The sequence below is a fragment of the Alosa alosa genome, chromosome 23 (genome assembly GCF_017589495.1).
Source record: "Alosa alosa isolate M-15738 ecotype Scorff River chromosome 23, AALO_Geno_1.1, whole genome shotgun sequence".
In the NCBI taxonomy this organism is placed as follows: domain Eukaryota; kingdom Metazoa; phylum Chordata; class Actinopteri; order Clupeiformes; family Clupeidae; genus Alosa; species Alosa alosa.
The window spans coordinates 29364184-29389277 of NC_063211.1; the positions used below are offsets into that span (position 1 = coordinate 29364184).

Here is a 25094-nt window from a genome sequence, read left to right on the forward strand (position 1 = left end):
CTTTGGGCGCGCAAGACATTCTTGAAATAGCCAGGGGTGCCTGCAGGAATAAATGCTATGGCACAGCCATCTACAGAACCAGCAACCATAGATTAAAAGAAAGTAACAAGCCTAACATACAACTACTGTAATTGCTGCGTGCGTGAGTTGTTATTCTCTGTCCTGCTCAAACAAAAGCTGTGTGTGCATATAGTTCTGCATTAAGTTGATTTTGTTTTTTGGGTGGAAGCTAAGCAGCTTATGAGTTCAGCATATTTGATCAAGCTACCACATGACCACTCATCCCTTATCAAAAAATCCTTTAGGATTTTCATTTTTTCCAATAGGATTCTACAGGATTGTAAGAATCCTTTAGGATTTCTTGATATTCCAATAGGATTTGTATGTTCATTGTTACAGTCCTATAGGATTACAAACTTGTCCAATAGGATTGTAAAATTCCAATAGGATTTTTAAATAAGATCAAAATTTCTTATAGGATTTTTACCCTGTTAAGTCCTGTAAACAGGTTGTCCTAAAGCTAATTCAATGCAATTTTAAAAAAAACGTATGCAAAAGGGGTCCTCTTTATTTATTTATTTTTCTTTCTTTCTTTTTTTTTCTATTCTACACTGCTAGTTCTGTTCTACGTTTTATGTCATATGCCAATTTTCCTAAATTAATAATATCTTGGAAAGTTAGGATTTTAATTTTCAGACGGCCAACCCAGGCCGAACAGATTTTTGTGGTGATCTGAACACCTCATCAAGCAAATCAGGGTCTAAAAATCTAAATATATGAATGGCACATGATACCATTTGATAACTGTAACTTTTATTTTGGAAAGAGGAAACGTAAACAACAATGCCACCAGCTTTTCATAATTACCTTTTATATCTGCCTTTTTTTCGTGTAGGCATATTCAGTCCTGTCTCCATGAAAAAACTACCAGGAGAAGAAAGATTGTTGATTGTTTTTATGGTACAATATTTAGCTTGGTTACTGTCATTGCTCAGCGAGTCTATAGGCTAAGATATAACTCTGCCATTTATCCATACAGAAATTAAGATAAGAGTAGGCCTAAATGTCATCTATAAAATGGTTGTTTATTTAAGTGCCTCTATAGGCTACAAAGTATAACTTTCTTTACGTTTGCAATGTTAATATTTGTAATAATACAAACTACTACTTGCTTTTAAAAACAATTTTAGTAGTAGGTCTATGCTCAGCTATAGCCACTTGGCACACCATTCATGGAATCCACTGAGCTACATAAAAAAAGGGCTCACCCGCGTGAGGGCTGAGTGGAACACAGCGCATGTATCGATATCGAGCTGGACTACGTCAAAAAGTAGCAGTTGGATTCCGCTTATCCGTCAAGAAGGGAGACAGGATAACAGTTGACAGTGAGTAACGTTAATGTCATCTATTTTAGATAATGTATCCTTATAGTGACATTGGGACAGAAATACATAAAGTCCTATAAAGGCTATTAACAGTGATACTCTGTTCAGTTTTTTCAGCCTATTACTAGCTAGCACAGTTAGCCATCGCTAGCTAGTTAGATATCGATACCAGTTACTGTCCCTATGTAAACAGTTGTAGCCGACAGCTATCGTAAAAAAAAAAAAATACCATCAGCATCACTGTTGGTTAACAATCTAAACATTGTAAGTAATTTAAGCCTAATGCTGTCATATCTACCTGCGTGATGTGTTTGTTTCTTGTAGTTATTTCCAACAGTAACAATTGGCCTTCTATGAAGCCATTATCTATAAGTCTAACGTTAGATAACTACCGACAGCAACAACGTTGCAGTTGTGGAATGCACGCGTACCAAGTGAAACTGTTTCATTTGTAAGTATCATACAACGGCTCTTTATCCCTCTTCAACCCCTTCCATTTGCAGAAAATGTACATGTTAATTCAGTGGATCGAGGACCCTCCTACATGGGATGTGCTACCACAAAATAAAGTTGTTAACAGCTTATGCGAAGTGGGCTACATATGTGATGTACAGTATCGGGATGAGACCAGCCCCGCTAAGATTATCCAGAAAGGTGTGTGAATTTCATCGATATGCCAGTGTTTTTTTCTTGTTTATGAAAGTGAAATTAACTGTACATAAATTAGTTCTCCATTGAAATGGTGGACTATGAAAGCAAATTTATTTTGTTGGTGAATGAAAAGTTTTAGTTTTTTCATTTAGGGAGTAGAACTAAATTAATGAAGGCCTTGGAAGCACTGGAGAGGGGGTGCAGAAATGCAGCTACTGGCACAGAAGAACGTGGCCGTGGTCTCAGAGAGAAACGCCCCCCAGCTCAGTTTTCACCTGCCAGCAGTGAGGAAGATGAGGTAAGTTATGAGGCCAATAGCCTCATAAATATGACCTTAATTGATGGATCTTCTGATCTAACTTCTGAGGGCAATGTTAAGTCTTTTTTTTTTGAAAATGTTCAATCTTTTATTATGCTGTAGGAGGACACAAATCCAAAACTAAAGGGGAAAATAATTTAACAAAGGCTCTGTCTCTGCAGTTTTTAAATGCATATGAAGTAAGTGAAGAGTTAACATTTGCTGTTGTCTGTGCTCAGCTCAGAGTGTTGATAATGTCACATTTGGTTTGGTTTGGACTTATCTCTCTCCCTTGCTCCATAGGAGAGTGAGCCGGGATACTCCAGAGATGTGGTACGTTAATAACCTCATTTATTAGTACAGTTTACATATAAGAATACTTCTGTAAGTAAAGGTTGGAATTTACTTGCTGTTAGACCAAGCGTAAGCGTTTGCGCCCTCCTGCGACCCGCGGTGTTCTGTGTATAGACTTGTTGCAGCATTAGGCAGTCAAATCGCACAATAGTGGAGGTCTCCACTGATTTGGAAAATTCCCAGGGTTGTTGTCAATATTGCATCTTGCCGTCACTGTTTTTTTCATGCAATCACTCCCCACTTTCTTGTCAGTATCGCATCTTGCGGACATGTCATGCTTGCTTGCGACAACATGCGCAACCGAAACTCAAAACAACCACAGAATACCCATGGCAGCCTTGTCTACAACAAGTAAATTCCAGCCTTTTATATGCTTCTGTGCACTGATGGAGATTTGCAACCTCTGGGATTTCTGAAAATTCTCTCTCTCTCCCCAGAACCCAGCCGCCGATAGCAGCATAGCTAACCAGCTTAATGAGATGCGATGTCTGCTTTTAGAGATGCGGGAGAAAATAATCAACCTGGAGCGTACTGTGAGAGGTATGTGTTTCTGTATTCTGAACATAGATACACAAAATGTCAATGCTGTTGTTTCTATTCTGTTCCTGTCTCGAAGTCAGGATTTTTTAGCCCAAAAGTATTACATAGCTCCTGAATTGTTACTGTTTTTTTTGTTTGCTTTTTATACAGATCAAATTACTCAGCCAGCGTCATCCACATTATCAAGATCATCACCCTTATTACCATCATCATCATCCTCATCACCACCCTCAAGAACAACATCATCAACATCACCACCCTCAAGAACAACATCATCAACATCACCACCCTCACCCTCACCAGTCCAGGTGAAAGTCACTTGTGTTCCCAGAAGCCATTCAAAGAAAAGAAAAAGCATCATGCTTTTTGCAGCTTGATCATTTACACATAGTGCTTACTGACATTATTCTCTTTCTGTATTTTGGTAATTTTTAGATTCACATAGGCCCTACAGTGAAGATCACGGCCACCCAGTATGCCCACATCAAGTGGAGTGACCCTAGAAAGGCCACCAAGGACTTGTTGATGGCAGTGTTTGGGAGGCAGGTCCTGGCCACACATTCATATACGGGGAAGCTGTCTAATGCCTTTCTGGGAAGACAGCCCAAGCCCCAGCTCAATTCTGCAAAGACGTCGGACATACTAAGTGAGTATCTTGTTTGTGTTCCCATAGTTTCCAGTACAATGCAGTGCTCACACTAACCATTTCACTCCTTATAAGGCCTATTTTAGACTGCAATCAGTGCATAGCAGTTAATGTGTGTTCACAGTGCGTGTGTGTGGTGTTCACACCAGAAACTGTGACCTGCATGAACCAGCTGCCAGCAGCATTATATTAGCAACAACATGTCAGATTTCATATCGTTTGTGTTATTGAATCGCAATCTTACGCTCAATGGCGTTCTTGAATGTCATTATTGGTACTTGAAGTACAGCACTACGGAACTCTGCGCAAGTGCTTCGTTCCTGTGGCTGTACTTTGCGTACCAATAATCAGGGATGGATTACTGCACGGGCCTACCGGGCCCAGGCCCAGGGGCCCAAGGGGTCAGGGGGCCCTGAAGCCCAAGCCATTGCATGGAATCATTGATCATCAATATCAACACATCGGGATGTAGACTATGAATCTGATTGAATTAAAGTATTGGCCATCCCCAAAATGCACCCAAAAAAACACACACACATATGCGAGAATTAGTGGGGGGCTCTTAATACATCTGGGCCCAGGGGCCTGAAAGTTCATAATCCGTCCATGCCAATAATGACATTCAAGAACGGCATCTCATGTAAGATTGCTTAATTGAAGAGCTCAATTTCAAAGAAATAACTGGTCTAAACGACAAATCACAAGGGGAAACAAGCTATAGTATCCATGTTTGCCTTGTGTCTGCTCCGGCCAGTGTATCACTGTATCTTCTAAAGATTTACAGTGTATTAATCTGTTCATGTGTTGCTCTTCTCTCCTATATGTTTTTCAGACTATATCACCAACAAATTTGGGGTGGACCCTGCCCTGGTCAAGCAAGCCATTTCACAGAAATGCGCTGACGAAGCAAAGTTGGCCAGAAGGCGCTCCAAGTGAACGCGTACACACACACACACACATGCTCACTCACATACACATACACACACTCACTCACAGACACTCACATCTGATTTTTTTACAAATGTATTGATATAATAAATGTTATTTACTTATGACCATCCATTTCATTTGTACTGTGCTTCATTTCTTTTGCATAATGTCTATGGATGTGCATAAATCCATTAGGGAAATAGAAGTGAAATTCCAAAAGGAATAAATCCTATTGGAATAAGTCCTATAGGAATAGAAATCCTATAGGAATAAAAATCCAATAGGATATATCAAGTTCTGTGCTTTTAAAAAATCCAATAGGATTCCTGTAGGATTTTTTTGTTCCAAAATATGATAGAAATCCTTTAGGATTAGTCCTATCAGAATCCTATAGGATTTTTTGGTAAGGGATTAGCCTAATATTTGTATTAAATCACTTCCATACTTTGTAAGTAACCCACACATGGCGAAACAGCTGTTGATCTGTTAAAAGGTTTTACGGTAGAGCTAAAATGTAGCCTACTCATTAGGCTACTCGTTACTCAATGTGTAAGCTCTCTATCGTTCTTGGCAGATGTAACCGAATATGAATGTGAAAGACTTGCCTTTCAGGGCAAGAACGGTCAAAAGCACAAACTTTTAGAAATATCCTGGCGTCATTTTACGGACCAGAAGAAGTTTTCCATTGACGTAGCAGTAGCACATTTTAAAAGTGTGCCTATAGCCTACACAATCTGTGTACATAGAACTTATTCTCCCCTTACTTCCCCCGAAATACATTAATTATATTCTATAGTGACACCTTATGACCGTCCCAGGTATTAACTAGGGGGCAGAAAAAGACACTCACTCGGTTGATAAAACTGGACATAGTCAGTCATCCGCTTCAAAGTCACGCTACCGTAAGGCTAGTAATAGCTGTGTCCTCACACTATCGCACGTGACAATTTACTTAAAAAGGTGATTTTCTCCTCTTCTGGCGTATTGTGACAAGAGAACCATGCCAACTTTGGATGTGATTATCTTAGCGATACTTTTTGCAATACCCTCGATATACATATCGTTGGAAAGTTTAGTCAATGGCCGTTCATGTGAGCACATTAACTTAATTTTCTAAATTTGACCAAAACGACTGGTTTCGCCTTGCAGGGTCACATATATTACAGAAAACACAGAGAACTTTATTTTAAATTCTTCTGTCCTCAACTTTTCCTGCACCCATTCTCTACTCAGGTAGCCTGACATTTTTTGAAGGAAGATCTCGTTTTCATTTGGAACTAAAGTTTTGTTTGAACTGTCTGATTAACTTTGTCGACACTGACAATGGAGCATTGAGCTCTGGAGGACAATTGTTTGATAAGAAGTTTTTGTGTTGTTTAACAAGATCAGGAATTTTTCTGTATGAGAAATGATAAATGAGTGCTGACAATGAACTTGGCCATGTGCCACAATGTTCACCAAATTTGCAATGACAAATAAAAGCAACAAGCACTTATGTAGGCATAACGTCAGTCAAACTATAGCCTACAAAGAACCAAATCATTGGCTATAGCCGAAATGGCTGAAATGAGATGGCCGCAGATGGAAGAGACTAGCTTATAGGCCTCCTGTATGATCGAATCAACAGGACGTTGGTGCAATATGGGCTCTGTTTTTTTCAGAATAACAGGCTGTTGGACCAAACTATTGACTTCAGAATAAAGGGATGTCGGAACAATACAGTCCCCCTCCCCACACCCAGCGCCATTTGTTTCGAACTCTAAATGTTTGTGTCATTTGTCCATTGTGCGTGTGGAGCTGTACCTCATCTCAATTTGCTTGCGCTTCTGAAGTTCCTGGTTCCTCAGCTCCTCCAAACGTCTGAGTTCTTCCTGTCGTCTCATGAGATCTGTAGGTTAAAAGTCACACAGACAGAGAGAAATAGATAGATGTTGCATTCACATGGAGTACACAAGCAGGTGCAAGGTGAACATAAAAACTTTTTAGACAGATTTTTCCTCTATGTAAGTTTCGGAGTGCCCACTACAAGCCACATGTCAAATTCCCTGACTTTTCCTTCACTAAAAACCTGCATTTCCACAATCTGTAATGAACAGAAAAAAATACCTTTATTTCACTTTTTAAGTTAAATAAACACAGTGCATAATTATGATCACATACCTCATCATAGCACTCATACACCCTGCATGGAAAATATTGCTTTTGACGATTGATAGATTTAGACATGCAACAAACAAAAGTCCCTGATATTCCATGACATGACCCAAATATGATCAAAACCCCTGACTTTTGAGATCATATTCCCTGAAATTTCTAGCCTGGGAAAAACCAGACATATTTCCGGCAAATTCGAGATTCGCTCTGAAAGTCCGTCTGGCCAAGAACCCATTCTAGCCCATTTCCAATTTTCCTAGATCTAGGCACCAATCAGAACCCTTGAGGCGGGCTTTACACAATGACGATAGAGGACCCTGTTGAAGAAGCCGGGGTTTTTAAAAAAAAACATCAACGATGGCTGCTGCCGCTTGTTTGAAACTGCTATCACGTTGGTTTAAGACAGGGAGTTAGAAGTTTCGCAACTGCTTCCTTATGTTGGAATATGCAACATTGTACAAACATGTAAGAGATACCTATGTGATATCTGCAACAGTGGTAGGCTACTGAAAACGGTTTGATATTCTGTTCATTTATAGGCCTACAGTAGCTGGACACTTAGCCGACAGAAAACACATACTTTTGAAATGGTGTGCTATGCGAGCGTAACTCGAATGCTACACTTAAATGTTTGCCTTGAAACAATTCCGGCATAATTGCTTTGAACGTTTTAGTCTCTCGTCCCCCATTCCTGCGTGCTTTATATGTCCCGGTCAGCCAGAAAGGACGTATGAAACAAAATGCTCGTTTGAATGTGAACGGTTTTGTTCAGAGCTGAAAATGCAATTGTGTTTCACAGATTGTGTAGTGACAAAATATTAGCTTTCAGTGTGGTACTATGTCTTTGTAAATTAGCCTACGTTTAATTAAAAAGTGGTTCATTCTTCCTGCTTCTCATGGTGCATGGTGTTGTAGTGGTGACTTAAGTTGAAATCTTTCACGGCTGATTTTGTTTATAAACATAGCCTTCTAAACACATAAGTGTCAGCTCTTTCCCACATTGTCTGAAATGTACGATTCTGAGGTTTTTTTTTTTAACCACTCTCTGTATCTCTTCCTCGCTGGCTGTAGGATTTTTTATATAGGAAGCGTCCCTATCGGTGGATCGTATCATTACAATAAGGATCCAGTTCAGATGTGGCAAAAACTATGTAAAACGAACATTTTATTGACATTTCAAAATTGATCCGCGGGCAGCACTGAGTGAGGTGCAGTTGCCCATCCCTGATTTAAAGCATCTCGTCTGTGCACTTGAGTGCACTTTGTACAGTCAACAAGGGCCGCTGCTTTTGTAGACCTACCCTGCCTCATCATCATAAGCTGATGCTCATGCTTGGCTGCCTCCATCTCTGTCTCCAGTTTCTCCCGAGCCTCACGGATGTTCCTGTCCACCTGGTCCCGTTGCTGCTTTTCCATCTCGTCCAGGGCCTTCCAGCGTGACGAGTACTCAAACTCAAAGGTGCCGGGCTGAGCAAAACGCGGAGTCTGCTCTCTCTCCCTGCAAGGTGAAGGACCAAGTAAGGTTAGGTTGTTGTTTGCATCAGACAGAAAACAGTCAAAGCAAAGAAGTTTTAAAATCCCGCACCAGACTCTCTACCCAGGGTGGTCAGTCCTTCAGCACTATGGCCCCTAAGCTCAGGAATTCCTTCCCTCAACCCCTCCTTGACTGCCCCACCTTTCTTCAAAGCTCATGTCAAAACACTTTTTCTTTCCATAAACTGCATATGAAACATAGCATAGAATAGGGGATGTGCAGTTACCTTTTCTCTTCACACCTCAGACTTGAGAACCTGAGTCATTCACCTGAAACTGGGCTTTTGCTTCTGCAAATCACCAATTTAACTTTCAGGAAGGCCATCTTCTTCATCAAATTTCATTCATGTCAACTCTTTCCATAAAGCATATGAAAAGGGAATAGGGATGAGCGGGCCTACTTGAAACTGGGCTGACCTGGAGTTATTCATCAAATTGTTCCGTCAACTCCACAACTACGTAAAGAAAGATATTACAGTATAAAGATTACTGTCTGGCTTTGACCCAGGAGCTTATGTGGAGACCTACAAAAGCTCTTTATATAAGATTGCAACAATTATTCTTAATCAAAACAAAATCAGGGGATGGTTAATCCAATGACACAGCAAGATAGGGGGCAGCCGTGGCCTACTGGTTAGGGCTTGTAACCGAAGGGTTGCCGGTTCGATCCCCGACCAGTAGGAAAAATGTGGGCGGGGGAAGTGGTTGAGCACTGCTCTCCCATGCCCACATCCACGGCTGAAGTGCCCTTGAGCAAGGCACCTAACCCCTCACTGCTCCCCAAGGGCCGCTGTAGCAGGCAGCTCACTGTTCCGGGTTAGTGGGTGCTTCACCTCACTGCGTGTTCACTGTGTGCTGTGTGTTTCACTAATTTACGGATTGGGATAAATGCAGAGACCAAATTTCTCTCACAGGATCAAAAGAGTATTTATGCTTACACTTACTTAATGATTACATTCTTTGGGAACAGAACACCATTATAAAAGGAGCAAACTGCTATGCTGTATTTCACCTGAGGGGGCGCTAAAATTTATTGTTTATTGTAAATGTTTATTTTGGTGTTCCCAAAACACCTGAAACTACATGCATTTATTCTGTGAATGGGACTTGGTATAATATTGGTACTTCACACATTAAAACACTAGGTCTAATTCAAGACTCTTTTCCTCAGTGGTTCCATGTTGGTGTAATGAGTTGCCCAGTGCTCTCCGTTCCTGTGGTAGTTTTAGGTTGTTTAAGAGGGGTCTAAAGACATTCCTGTTCAACATGCACTTAGTTCTTTAAGCGCTTTTTATGCATTATGGTTTGTATAGTATTGTTTTATTTCTATTAGGCTGTTGATTAATTTGACATTATTGTTTATTATTAATATTCTCCTTAATGTAATCTTATCATGTTTGATATATTATTGATTGAATGGACATTATTGTTTATTATTGCTTTTTTCCCTTATTTTCATTGCTTTTTATTAGGCTATTGATTGAATTGACTGTTGTTTATTATTGCTATTCTCCTTATTATAGTTTGACCAACATTCTAATCTGTTCCCTGTTAAAATTTTAAATATGATGTTTTTGTGTTTTTGTGTCGCTTTGGAAACCAAACCAAATCCCATAACCATAACCATAAACATCCATATATTTAGATATTTCCACATAGAATTTTATGGTCCTACTAGCTACCCCACATACCATTTGAGTTGAAAATTACACAAAAATACAAACATGCCTTGTTTTATCCTTATTATTGTCATGGTCATTTGATGTGGAGATTGTTGGAAAGCATTAATAAACTGATGTATTTGAAGAGGAAATAGTGACTGATACTAAATAAAAAAATAAAAAAACTTTCTTAATACCCTCAATATCACACTTCATGCATATTTTTCCAAAATCTAGGGCCCTTTTGAAAGTCAGGAGACATTTAGTACAGACTTTAAATTGTTTACACATGCTTTTTATGAGTTGGTCTTCCACATTAGAAAATTTGGAGGAGGCTAGGGAAAGATATTAATGCCTAAACATGTTTTTGAAGCTGTAAAAATGAAAGAATTTCAAGGTCTGAAAAAGATATGCACCGATATGGAATTTTAGGGCCGATAACGATAACCGATATTTATTGGTTTGTTGTGGCCGATACCGATACGATAACCGATAATATTACTCTTGAAAAAAAAATGTGAAAAGTGATTTGGGGAAAGCATTTAATAAGCATAATTTTATTGCAGTAATTTTACCTACCACCAAATGATGGACAGAATTCATAATAGTCAATAGTACGGCAGTCAACAACATAACAGTAGCCTAGCCCTACAGTATGTGTGGCTCCTTTAAGTGAACCTGACGTCAGTGAATTGCGAGTGAGTGGCTAGAGAGTTTGAATCGTTTTCATTTAGGACTAAACACTCATAAACGGCTCAGCTTGGAATAAGCTACAGTATAGCGACCAAATCAGAGTTTGTGAGGGAAACTTAGGTTTAGTTTCAACTGCGGGTAACTGAATAAAGCTTCAACTCCTCACTGTATCTTATGTCTACTCTGTTGCGCACAACCTGCTGCAGCAGAAATTAAAGGCGTTAGCCCCGAAGGTTTTAATAACTTATTATGATGACCTGTCTGGAACTGAAGCACGAATGGTTAGCATATTTCTAGGTAATAATACAAAACCCAAGCTAAAGTAATGCAAATATAATACTAAAACACAACTTAGAACTAGGCCTACTTATGTACTCGTCCCACTAACGAGTTTGTTTATTTGTTTCCCCGACCAGCGTGGTAAAGTGCAAACACACCAGCACAAGACGGCTCTAGATAGGGCTGAGCTCCGCTCTGTTAAGATTAAATGGTGGATCATTCACGAGAGGATTTTGAGATGCACAGATTCCCAAATGAACACATATCCACAGATTTTGTTAGAGTGGTGAAATACATTCACACCGCTAACATTATATTGAGGAAAAAGTATAGCCAACCAAGCTCAAGTAGCTCAGTGTAGCAGGACGGACCTTACGTAGGGCTAAATTAGGACTTTAAAAAATATCGGCGCAAATTATCGGCCAGATAATAATATTTTCATTTTTTCACTTATCGGCTAATAATATATCGGCCGCCGATATATCGTGCATCCGTAATATGAAGACAGAAGATTTGAACAGAAATATTTCACAGGCCATGGTTTTAGGATTCATTGATGATATAGACAAGATTTGAACAAAATCTGAGACGGTGCAACAACAACCTTATCTGATTTGACACGGAATGACACATCTATCAGCACAGTTGTCAACTTTATCTCTTACGTGGTAAGAAGCAGTGCTCCATCATTGCAGCGGTCCAACGCTTTCCTTGCAGCAGGTTTGTTGGCAAACTCAACAAAGCCTTTTCCTGTTGGTCGGCCACGATCATCTACCTGCACAATGGCCCTCTCTACTGGACCAAACTGACTGAAGGCCTGCTCCAGTAACTCATTGGACACCACAGGAGAGAGGTTGCGGATTGTCAAAGCAGCACCATGTGTTGCAAAGCGGATGCGAATGGGCCGATTTTTCAACACAGTACCGTCCAACTCTGCCTTGGCGATTTCTGCAAGAGTTCTTGTTTCCTGGAACAGATGAAAGTAAGTTGGTTAAAATAAACCTTTATTTCAGAGTAGGTCAACAACATATCAGCTGTCAATGCTATGCGATGGAAAATTATGAAATGCTCCTTTTGTAAGTAATACACTACTAGCAACCAGATGGCTGCTGGGTAAACAATGGGCTCTAGGCCATTGGTTCCCAAAGACTGGGTCGCGACCCACAGCATGCCAGAATATCCCTAAACTCTCGGATGTACATTAAAATTGATCTTTTCGGTAGGCTAGTCATTTCCAACTTCCCATGGTGCTCAAAATGCAACACAACCATGTTCAAAGCAGGATGAGGACAACCTGAGGTTGTGTGTGTGTACAAAACTAAGTGAGAATTTAACAGCTTTGAAAATATTTAACATTGTTTCATGAGTGTAATTGAGATTGCAGAATTGAGGGGAAACTGGTGTCAGTGCATCACCAAACCCTAATGTTAGTAGCCTAGGCCAGACCTAGTAGGCGCTATTAGATATCTATCCAACCACTTATGGCACTGTAGAATGGTTATAGAAAAGTTTGAGAACCTGTGGCTAAAACATCTACGTTTTGGGTAATATTGGTGGTTGCATGTTAGATCAAGTGAATTGTGTCGCGATGGTCTGTCATTTTTAAAAAGTGGGTCCCCAGAAAAAGTTTGGGAAACATTGGTCTGACAGCTGATGCTGGAGGTGCAGAAAGCATCATAGCTCAATGTGTTTAGAACCTAGGTATTTCGTTTATTTAAATGGACGAATGTGTAATAACATGTATAGGCAATATTAAATGTACGTGCTTTGGCGACACAAGTCCTGGTTACTCCTAGCAATAACTTATACAATAACTCTACTAACGTTGGATGTGGTCAGAAACATAGTTGCTAACTTACTAAGACAATCAAGGTAACGTTGACGTTATCCTTACCAGCCGAATAAAGCCAAAACCTCGGTCTCGATTGATGAATACTTCGTTTGCCTCGCCATATTTGGAAAATAGTTTTTTGAAGTCCTCTTCAGTTATGTCGGTTGGTAGGTTACCGACAAACAATCGACATCTTTGTGTGAATGTTTTTTCTCCAGGCCTGCGAAAGCTTTTCAAATCTAGCGTCATCTCCATCGATTCGCCTCCGTCATTTTCAGCTCCTGGACTAACCACAGAAGGTGGTTGTGCTCCTTCCTCCATGTTTGGCCTTCGGTCCATTGGAGAATCGGTGCTGCGCTTCTGATTTAGAGGTTTTGGTGAAGCGCTGTTTTGGATATTTACCTGTTTAAGGTTTCGGTTTGCCATAGCAGACGATATGAACAAATACGACTACACTGCAATGTTGTTAAATAATTCTGTCCATTCAAATATGTTGCAACTGCAACCCTTTAAAGCTGCCTAAGAATTTCAAAATGGCGTAACCCGGCGCATAGGCTGATGAGGGCACACGTACTTCCGGCTCCTGAAGGGTGCGTAGTTCCGTCAAAGATTGTTAAGGCGGAGCAAGATACTTCCAAAGATTGTTAAGGCGGAGTAAGATATTTCATCAGGAGCCACTTCCGGGAACCCAGATCGCACGAGGGGGGGTCATAATTCCCCTTTATGCAGAGCAAAGGCAGCGACTGCTCTATTGAAGTCTATGGGCATAGCTCAGAATTTTACCACATATGTTAAAGTCTTGGTTGTATAGAGTTAGGAATGTGAATTTCGGGCACGTTTTCATGATCCTCAAACCCTTCTGAACATTTCAGGTACATTTTTAGCATTTTTGAGCATTCCAGTCTGGAGAAAATCGACTTTTATATCAGGTGTCGCGCCGGTTATTTATGCCGCTGCTGTTGGCCGGTTGCAACATACGCTCATCAATACGTCATTGACACAGGATTCGATCCCCATTTCGCGCCCATAGACATGAACTACGACGAAGTATCTTGCTCCGCCTTAACAATCTTTGATACTTCGTCGTAGTTCATGTCTATGAGCGCGAAATGGGGATCGAATCCTGTCTGCATAAAGAGGCGTGTCGATGACGTATGAGTGAACGTTGCAACCGGCCAACAGCAGCGGCATAAATGAAGTATATAATTTATATAAAAATAAAATAAAAAATATAAAGTCGATTATCTCCAGACTGGAATGCTCAAAAATGCTAAAAATGTACCTGAAATGTTCAGAAGGCTTTGAGGATCATGAAAACGTGCCCGATATTCACATCCCTAACTCTAAAGAACCAAGACCTTAGCATATGTGGTAAAATTCTGAGCTATAGACTTCAATAGAGCAGTCGCTGCCTCTGCTCTGCATAAAGGGGGATTTTGACCCCGCGCGTGCGATCCGGGTTCCCGGAAGTGGCTCCTGATGAAATATCGTGCTCCGCCTTAACAATCTTTGGTTCCGTCAGAGCCCGTCTACGGAGTTGGGAGACGGCAGCCTATTTAAGCCTAAATAAGCAAAATTATGTTTCCGGTTTACTTCCGGCTTTTGGCAATGGTGGCAGAAAAGTAGTACAAAGCTTATCAAAATAATAGTCTGCTTGCGATTTCGCTGTTTTGACTGGCGTGTTGAAAAATAAACAATTAAATATTCGACCGTATGTCTCCACTGTGTTATGTATGGTGATTGAAGGCTACGAACGGCATGAATGTTGACAATTATTTTAGTAAATACTCAACAGTATGTATCCAATGTGTTATTTATGATGATTGACAAAATGTTATTACTACATAAGTACCAGCACATGTGGCCGTTTATTTCATTATTTGGCTATACAACTTAAATGTTTTAAGCAGGGTAGGAATGCGTTGGCCGTGATGACCCTTTGAAAATCAAAGGTTTACAGGCCACTGTGGCCTTGGTGCCCCCTTCTTTCAATATTCTGCTTTGCGTCCGTCTAATAGCGATTTTCATTTAGCCTATGGCCTGTCAAAATAATCTTAGCATCACAACGCAAATTAATTCAGTCTTACGCAGTGGAGAAAATGACAGCGCATGGCAAAGTGCCCAAATTCACCTATTCCTCTCAGTTGAAATACTTCCGATCGGAAGTAGCCTACTCATCACTCAGACACATGTATCACATCACATTAAAGAGCTTTTTCTCAGCTTTTAAACAATGTTTGCCGCCAATTGCTGTGGTGAACGGTTCGCGAGAAAAGTAAATAATATGATTAAATTGAATCATAACTTCTAGGTTCTGCGCCCATCTCCCTACCCATTCATCTCGGTGGAATACTTCACGAACCCTTTGGTCAACACATGACAAACCATATCAGAATAAACAGCAGACCTTACCGAACACAGAGGTCACAAAGCATTCCCCTGTACAGTTAGCCATTCCAGAGTATTCCGGTTTTAAATTTGCAGCCAGGTCTACATTTATATCTCCAACTTTGGTCTTTAGGTTTCAAAATGTGTTTAAATTGTTCTACATGATTTCATAACAGGCCAAATACAAAATACATGTGACAAATATTGCCTAGATATCGGTAAATATTAAAACCAGAGGATATACAGCTGACTAAGTTTGTGAAAGGAGCCTTAATGATCACAAAATGCTAAGCATGCATCTAGGCTATTTTAATTTCTTAAAGCTGACTCTGAGCTGTGCTTTGTTCAATACATGATTTATAACAGGCCAAATATAAAATAAATGTTAAATATAGCCTAAATAGCTGTAAATATGAGATGATCAGATGATTTACAGTTCTATGTCTAGGCCTAAGTCATGTTTCATGTTTTTGTAATGTTTCATACAGTGATGCAAGACTACTGCTGTGAATAGGCTAAATACAACTTTGATCATTTTTATAGCCTACTACTGAATAGTTAACTTTTGGCCTTGGTGCCCTGACATGTGGCCTTTGTGCCCCCCACCAAATATGCCCAACTGAAGGCCAAGTGGCCTTGCCCCTAAAATGGTGAAATTCCAAGCCTGGTTCTAAGTCAAATGGATAGGTGTCCTTGAAAGACCTCCCTATTAAATGTGCTAGGCTATATAAATAAACTTGACTGCTTATTTTTTCTCTCATAATATGCATGAGAACTGATCACTTTCACAATGAATGTATGTAAGACACAGGGCTCTCAAGTGTCACGCATTGAGCGTGCGTGACAGTCACTCATTTCGGTCTTTATCACTCACTTCCGCTACACATTGTATTTCTCAGGCAGAAAAAATATTCATGATATATTTAATATGCTGCAGCGCCCAAATGTCTATGGCTGTGCAGGCATCAAGCACGTCTCCCTGGAGTTCTTAGACGATTCTGCCACTTATCAGCCAATCAAAAAAAGAAAGGGCCTACACATTAGCCAATCAGAAAATAGCACTACTGTATCTGGGCATAATCTGCGTGATTCTGCTGATTAAAAGTCATCTTTTAATCTTACAATAAATTCACAAATTGTTTGACACAAACAATGACAACTTGACTGCTGTTAGAGAATGTTTTCCAGATAATTTGCATCAGTTGTTCATGAGTGTCTGAACTTATCGAATAGTTACAGCGTGTTCACCGACAACACCTGCTCAGAACAGTTTAGGCCTAGTCATATTTTCGTTATCACACAATGACAGACATATTGTCACATTATCAGGCTTAAAGTGTTCAGGCACCGTGCCTAAATTCAGTCGTGAGCTGGTATGCTTAAGATTTGAAAATAGGCAATGAGACAACAGTATATATGACGTCCTCATAAATGTCTGATAACTTCAGGCACATACATTTTTATTGCTTTAAGTCTTGCTTTAGGCTATAAACATCTCTCTCTCTCCAAATAGGCTTAATCATTTTATTAGCACTAAATAAATAAAAGTTAATAAATAGTAGGCTAAATAAATTAAAGTGTATTGCATAGTCGGTGTTATAGGTCACTTTTGAAAGCTTGTCATATTGCATAATTATATCCTGGCCATGAATGCATTAATCATTGCATCTGTCTTTGAAAAATAAAAGAGCAATCCTCTCATTCGCCTTGACAGGAAAGCCTCCTAAAAAGGCCAGGTTAGAGGATGCTTGCACAGAGAAGGTGCAAGGTACCTTCAATATGGGGGTCAAATCTGTTCAGCAGAAGGAGGAGAACCACATTCTGAAATAAAAATTGGGGAATTGTCGTCTGAGTGGCACCAGCAGGCTTTAAAGCGAATGACCTATTGACCTGTATTGGCACAGTGAAATTACACTGTCAACGCAAAAGTTGTTAGGCTGAGAAAACTAAAAAATGTCTATCTCCCATATCGGTGTCATCTGTTCATCAGAGGGAGGGGAACCACATTCTGAAAAAAAATGGGGAATTGTCGTCCGCGTGGCAGCAGCAGGCCTCAAAGCGAATGACCTTTTGAACTGTATGGGCACAATGCAATTACACTGTCAACGCAAAAGTTGTTAGGCTGAGAAAACTAAAAAATGTCTATCTTCCGTATCAGGGTCATCTGTTCATCAGAGGGAGGGGAACCAGATTCTGAAAAAAAATTGGGGGAATTGTCGTCCGCGTGGCAGCAGCAGGTCTCAAAGCAAATGACCTTTTGACCTGTATTGGCACAATGCAATTACACTGTCAACGCAACACTTGTTAGGCTGACAAAACTAAAAAAAATCTTGGCAACACAAAAGCCATTAGATGTCCCAAATTTGACAAACTAGTTTGTTATCATCCCGTGTAAATAATAGGTGTGACACTTACCTAGGCCTGTCTGGCCAACATGGGTATCTAAATTGTAGTTTCTGAGTATGTCCGTTGCATCAAACTTGCCATGGCAGGTAAGGTCAGTGAAATTGGGATTATTTCAGCACAGCACACCTCTCTGTATCATAATCAATGAAAATATGGATGTTTTAATGGTTTGTGTATGATTTAAAAACTTTTGTTGGTCAACATCGGTCAAAATATGCTTCTGAACAGCCGTTCTGAAAACTTGCCATGGCAGGTAAGGTCAGTTTTTGTCAGCACAGCACACCTCTCTGTATCATAATCAATGAAAATATGGATGTTTAATGGTTTCCAGTATGTCGGTCAAAATATGCTCTCTGAACAGCGGTTTCTGAAGCTTTTTTGTCCATCAAAATTCCCACAGCATCTAAGATAAGTGAAATTGGGTTTATTTCAGCACAACACACCTCTGTGTATCACAATTAATGAAAATATGGATGTTTTAATGGTTTGTGTATGATTTAAGAACTTTTGTTGGTCAACATCGGTCACAAATATGTCAATTAGGTCATTCGGCTTTGAGACCTGTTGCCCACGCTGACCTACCTCTGGTGAATAACCCAATGTTTTTCCAGAATGTGGTTCACCTACCTCTGGTGAACAGATGACACCGATATGGGAGATAGACATTTTTTAGTTTTCTCAGCCTAACAACTTTTGCGTTGACAGAGTAATTGCAGTGTTTCAATGCAGGTGAATAGATAATTCGGTTTGAGGCCTGCTGGTGCCACGCGGATGACAATCCCCCCAATGTTTTTTCAGAATGCGGTTCACCTACCTCTGATGAACAAATGACACCGATATGGGAGATAGACATTTTTTAGTTTTCTCAGCCTAACAACTTTTTGCGCTGACAGAACAGATAATTGCAGTGTTTCAATGCAGGTGAATAGGTCATTCGGTTTGAGGCCTGCTGGTGCCACGCGGACGACAATCCCCCCAATGTTTTTTCAGAATGCGGTTCACCTACCTCTGATGAACAGATGACACCGATATGGGAGATAGACATTTTTTAGTTTTCTCAGCCTAACAACTTTTGCGTTGACAGATTAATTGCAGTGTTTGAATGCAGGTCAATAGGTCATTTGGTTTGAGGCCTGCTGGTGCCACGCAGACGACAATCCCCCCAATTTTTATTTCAATAATAATTCCATTGTGTAATTCCATTATGCCAATTAGGGTTGCAAAATTCCGGGAATTTTCAAAGTTGGAAACTTTCCATGGGAATTAACGGGAATATATGGGAATTAACAGGAATAAACAGGAATTAATGGGAATAAACTGGGAATTTTTAATATGGCAAGTTAGTCTATAACAGGGAACTTAAATGTAGTGGACAAAACCCCATCTTGCAGTCTAATATTAGTTAAAACAACCTGATTTAATACAATTTCAGTCAAATTTCTACCCTGCACATATGTCAATCACATGCACACAGCAATCGGCATAGGCTGCTAGACATAAAGGAAACCTATGGTGCGTTCATATGCATGGGGAAAAAATGTTCCAACCAATCGGATTTTGTTGTTTAGTGGTGTGGTGTATTTTGGGCAGTTCAGTGTTGCTAGTTTAGCACGCTAGTAAACCATAGGCAGAGAATGGGATTCCCGCTAGCATGCTGGCTAGCTTTGTATGCTAAGCTAAGCGAGAATAGCAACATACAAATCATATTGCTTATTACAAAACGAAATGTTAATGTTTGTATATGAAACAGTTTGTATGAATTACCCAAAATTCCCAGTTAATTCCCGTAAATTCCCATTAATTCCCATAATTTCCTTTAATTCCATGAAAGTTTCCAAAGTTTCCCAACTTAACTTCCCATGGTAAGTTTCCGGAAAGTTTCCGGAAATTTTCCGCCCCTTTGCAACCCTAATGCCAATACAGGTCAGTTCGGTTTATTGCTTGGTTATACCACAAACGACAATACCCCAAATCCCCCCAACAAGAAAAAAACACAACATCTAACATGGCTTTACATTTTCTACATTTTACTACTATGAGCAGTAATACAAGCATACACTAAAATGCTACTATGCACCATAAGGATACTTCAATACTTTGTGGAAAATACTTTGTGGAATCCTGATCTTTAGTTACTTCCAGAACTGTTTAATTGAATTTAATTGAATTGGCTGCCTTCAAGTCTTTCTGGAGCTTTCTCCGAGTGGTCCTTGGCTCTTGGAATTGACTATCCTTCTGACTGCCTGGTCAGAAATATTGCGAGGAGATCCTGCACGGCAGTGATGTTTCTTCCACTTGCAGATAATGGCTCCCATGCTGCTTACTGAAGATTCTGAAGTTTTGAAATGCATCTGTAACCAGTTTCATTGATATGTTTTGCAACAATATGGTTGCTTTTATCCATCATGAAATGTTTCTTGTGTGACACCTTGGTAATGAAAAAACCTTTTTAAAACCCTATCAATATACTAACCAAGCTTATATTAATTTGCACAGATAGAAAGGATAACTATTTTTATAGATTCCAGCTCGTCCCTTCCCTTTCCTTTCCTTGCCTTAGTGCTTTTTCTTAGCTTGTTCAATACTTTTTCCCTGTGTTATTCCACTTCATTACACATGACTCTACTTATGGAGTTGTTTGGATTTTTTTTATGTGTGGATTACCTGAGTTATTACTAATGCCTGGTGAAAATGTTGTACCCCCGTATTCCACTTTTCAAGGGCCCTCTCCTCCATTGGGGCCCTATCCTTCTCACTCTCCCCCCCAGTTCGACGCCCTTTAATCTGCTGAACCTTCTGCTCGTTTCCAAATATAAAAAAAAAAACTCTCGGCAACTCAACATTGGCCTGCCTGCCTCAGCTGCCTTTGAGGGGCTTTTCAGTTGTGCTGGATTACTGTTCACTGCAAAGCGACGCAAGGATGAGTGCAACTAACTTTGAAAATCAACTACTGCTCAAACTTAAAGGAACCGTATGTAAGAAATGTATTTCAATTAATCATAAAAATAGCCCTGATATGTCACTAGACATTAAGAAATCATGTTCATTTCAAATACTTATATTACTGACAACAGTAGTCCGGCCAGGATATTGTCATTTAAAAAGTTGCAGCCCTCAACTGATGTTGATGTTGTGTTTTGTCATGTCACGTCATGTTTTGGCCTGATGTGCCACCCTCCACCTAACTACTAATCACAAAGTCAGTAGTGTTTTGCATCCGAAAGTTGGCAACCTCGAGTCAGGGAGGGGAGGGATACACCGGCCTCCACAGTAATTTGAAAGTGATTGCAGTCGGGTCTTGGCCACAATCTTACATATGGTTCCTTTAAAGGAGAACTCCGGTGATTTTTCACATAGATCTCCATTTCTCAACGCCACCGAGTACTGTCGGTATGAACAAAACTGAAACAAGGTTTTACCTAGCTTGAGTTGCTGCAGCTACAGCGCTACACACTGGGAGCATGAACAAGGCTGCCTTAGCTGCTGGCTGCAGCAACTCGAGCTAGGACCAAAGTCCTTTTCAGGCAAGTACCTCCACTTTCGGCCATTTTGCAACACTTTTTTTGGGCACTTATCGCCTCTATTTCGCAGAAATGTGTGTGCGTAAGGCTTCACAACACCAATCTTGCACCAGCAGCGAGATCACAACAGATGATTGGCACGTCTTCACAGCACACCACATGATTGTCTCAATGTATTTTACAACACACCACATGATTGGCTCAATGTATTCACATGTCAAGGTTTTGCCGTGGAAGGGTTGTGATATTTGTAGACAACTGACTAACCCCATGCATTACTATGGAGGATTTTTTGAGTGCTGTATCTTCTCATTAGAAAGTCTCTGGTAAAACTGGTTGTTCTGGTACCCCACAAAAAAAAAGTAGCTAAGTAACTTTTACTTAAAGTACATTTTAAATGAACTACTTTTTACTTTTACTTAAGTACATTTTCAGATCGGTATTTTAACTTGCACTTGAGTAATATTTCATCAAGGTATTGGTACTTTTTCCACCTCTGCTTCAGGGTAGTGTGAGTGTTGGCCCACTTCTGGCTTGGTCCCCGGCCCAAAAATGGCCCAGTCACTGATAACTGACACAAAGAATTTGCTCTGGCCCAGGTGTGGCCCACACACAGTAAAATTACTGTTATTGTTTCTCTTGGCCCAGGTGTGGCCCACACACACAGTAAAATGACTGTTATTGTTTCTCTTGGCCCAGGTGTGGCCCACACACAGTAAAATGACTCTTATAGTTTCTCTTGGCCCAGTTGTGGCCCACACACAGTAAAATTACTTATTGAGTGTTGGCTGAGTGTCGGCTGGGTCCCCGGGCCTGTACTGGCCCACACACTATAAAGCTGATATGCTGAGTGTTGGCTTGGTCCCCGGGCCTGTACTGGCCCATACACTATAAAACTGATCTGACTGAGTGTTGGCTGAATGTCGGCTTGGTCCCCGGGCCTGTACTGGCCCACACACTATAAAACTGATCTGACTGAGTGTTGGCTGAATGTCGGCTGGGTCCCCGGGCCACATGTGGCCCATTAACTACCAAAAGTACTTGAAAATAAACAGAAATCCAGAACTAGTAATTAAAAGCACAAGCTACTTTTATTAACAAGTTTAACAAACACAATCTTGCAAATAAAACAAACATTTTAAAATTATACAAGCTTTTACATATATATATATACACTTTAGAAATTACAACAGTTAAAATATACAAGCTACTTTTATCTGCAAAAATCTACATCTTTCATTAAAAATAAACATTTTAAAATTACATAATGATTCAAAGAAATAAATTATTCTAAATTAACATAGTTAAACATTTACAGAAATATTCTGTCTCTCTCCCTCACTCACAAACACACACTTTTCTCTAAAAGAGTTATTCCATTGTCAGTAGTTGTGGGTTGTGAGTTAAGTGTAGTGTTAGTGCTTTAAATTCTGTATTTTTGTACCATGTACCATGACCTACTCAGCTGCAGACACGCACACACACACACACACACACACACACACACACACACAAACTCACTCTCAAAGTATTTTTCAACAGCAGCAACCTTTGCCACCTGCCTTCTCTCTTTCTGTTGCCACTTCATTGTTGCCTCCACCTGTTTCAGCAGCACTAGCAGTCGGGGGGTGTCTCCAAACTGCATTAAGGTATAAAAGAACATATATTACAAGATCATTATGAGGTCTAAAGCAAGATTTCAACATGTCATTTGTCAGAGAAGTTCTATTTGTCCATTCAAATATACTTACTGATAGCCACCTCAGCTCTCTCAGTTGGGGGTTGGTCAAAGAGTTCTTTCCATCCATCCTTCTCAATTTGAGATGCATGGACAACATGTCATCTTAGCAGGGGGGAAAAACATTAAACTATTTATCCTTTACTGTCTGACAAAATATTACTAAAGCCCAGTCTTGCGACTCTGCAGCTGTCTTGGTAACACCTCCCTGGTAGTTATATTGGGCAAACAAGACATTGTGTGGTTCTTAAATGATAATTTATTACCAATGACAATTACCAAGTGCAAGATATATTTGTCAACACATATACACACCTAAAGCACAAGAGCTTGTTGACTTCCTTCACAAGAGCCTTGTAGGTGCTCCAGTTGGCCATGCAGTCAACAGCGCATTCCCCACTCCTGTTCTTTTCCGACACAATGGATGAGGCAAACCAAAAGCATCTAAAAATTACACATCAAAAAACATAGATGTAAATGTTAGATGAAAGCTGATTCCTATTTTTTGGCTCATCTAAACAAAAATGTATTACAAATTCTATTAAATCAATGTACAACTTACCAAGAACTCTTCATATCTCCTGTTTAACCAACACAAGAAATGGTTCACAAATGTAGCCTTCTTCATCCAAAGGATTGCAGGTCTCTGGTCAGTGTTTACTCAGTGTTTCTCAGTGTTTAATTGCGTGACTGTTTCTAACTGTTTGCTGTCTTTTTGTTGCGCTGTTTACTGAGGGCACTCATATTAACCACTGATATCAATTGCAACAGCCAGAGAAATAAAAATCATTTTTACGAGAAGGAGGGCCTTTGGTTTACAAACGCTACGGCCAGCGTCACGAGACTGTCATAATTGATAGAACACCGAGCACTACATTAAACAGCGATCCCATAGCACAATGGAGTAGTCGCTGTGCAAAGCACTTGAAGTATTGTGCCAGTGTCACAGGTTCTAATCCTGCTTCGTGACGTGACCACCGCGGTCTCCCGTTAATTTTACCGGTAGCCTGTGTCAGTGCAATCGCTGATCGCGAGAACATGCGTGCGATCTCTTAAGAAGCCAATTGCGTTACTGTTTCTAACTGTTTGCTGTCTTTTTGTTGCGCTGTTTACTGAGGGCACTCATATTAACCACTGATATCAATTGCAACAGCCAGAGAAATAAAAATCATTTTTTACGAGAAGGAGGGCCTTTGGTTTACAAACGCTACGGCCAGCGTCAAGAGACTGTCATAATTGATAGAACACCGAGCACTACATTAAACAGCAATCCCATAGCACAATGGAGTAGTCGCTGTGCAAAGCACTTGAAGCATTGTGCCAGCGTCACAGGTTCTAATCCTGCTTCGTGACGTGACCACCGCGGTCTCCCGTTAATTTTACCGGTAGCCTGTGTCAGTGCAATCGCTGATCGCGAGAACGTGCGTGTGTGCGTGCGATCTCTTAAGAAGCCAATTGCGTTACTGTTTCTAACTGTTTGCTGTCTTTTTGTTGCGCTGTTTACTGAGGGCACTCATATTAACCACTGATATCAATTGCAACAGCCAGAGAAATAAAAATCATTTTTTTTGACGAGAAGGAGGGCCTTTGGTTTACAAACGCCACGGCCAGCGTCCAAGAGACTGTCATAATTGATAGAACACCATTGGCACTGCATTAAACAGCGATCCCATAGCATAATGGAGTAGTCTCTGTTCAAAGCACTTTGAAGCATTGTGCCAGCCCTGAGTTCTAATCCTCCTTCGACGTGACCACCGCGGGTCCCGCTAATTTTACCAGTAGCCTGTGTCAGTGCAATCGCTGATCGCGAACATCGTCCATCCCGGCGTAAGCGATCTCTTAAGAAGCCAATTGCGCACTGTTTCTAACTGTTTGCTGTCTTTTGTTGCGCCGTTTACTGAGGGCACTCATATTAACCACTGATATCAATTGCAACAGCCAGAGAAATAAAAATCATTTTTTACGAAAGGAGGGCCTTTGGTTTACAAACGCCACGCCAGCGCCAAGAGACTGTCATAATTGATAGAACACCAAGCACTACATTAAACAGCCGCATCCCATAGCATAATGGAGAAGTCTCTGTGCA

At 40.3% G+C, this 25094-nt stretch overlaps 1 protein-coding gene and 2 long non-coding RNA genes across 4 annotated transcripts in view; 1 reads left to right on the plus strand and 2 right to left on the minus strand.

The window, feature by feature from the left end:
- The window catches only part of pspc1 (paraspeckle component 1), a 38636-nt gene extending 25124 nt beyond the window's left edge, over positions 1–13512 (minus strand). Inside the window, 5 exon segments of the mRNA XM_048234705.1 lie at positions 6608–6692; positions 8260–8456; positions 8774–8844; positions 11768–12091; positions 13019–13512. Coding sequence (XP_048090662.1) covers positions 6608–6692; positions 8260–8456; positions 8774–8844; positions 11768–12091; positions 13019–13381 — 1040 coding nt within the window. The 5' untranslated portion in view covers positions 13382–13512.
- LOC125288386 lies at positions 1515–3497 on the plus strand. Of its 2 annotated transcripts, XR_007192484.1 has the most exons (6): positions 1516–2039; positions 2189–2334; positions 2458–2534; positions 2638–2667; positions 3126–3228; positions 3379–3497. It is a non-coding gene; the product is annotated as an uncharacterized LOC125288386 (long non-coding RNA). The 2 variants fall into 2 exon arrangements; XR_007192483.1 differs by having other exon boundaries at positions 1515–2039; positions 2189–2534.
- Positions 13513–22488: 8976 nt separating the features above from the next.
- Positions 22489–23738, minus strand: LOC125288883. The gene is made up of 4 exons (XR_007192542.1): positions 23571–23738; positions 23324–23452; positions 23022–23113; positions 22489–22909 (listed from the first exon to the last, which is right to left on the minus strand). It is a non-coding gene; the product is annotated as an uncharacterized LOC125288883 (long non-coding RNA).
- Positions 23739–25094: the final 1356 nt, after the last annotated feature.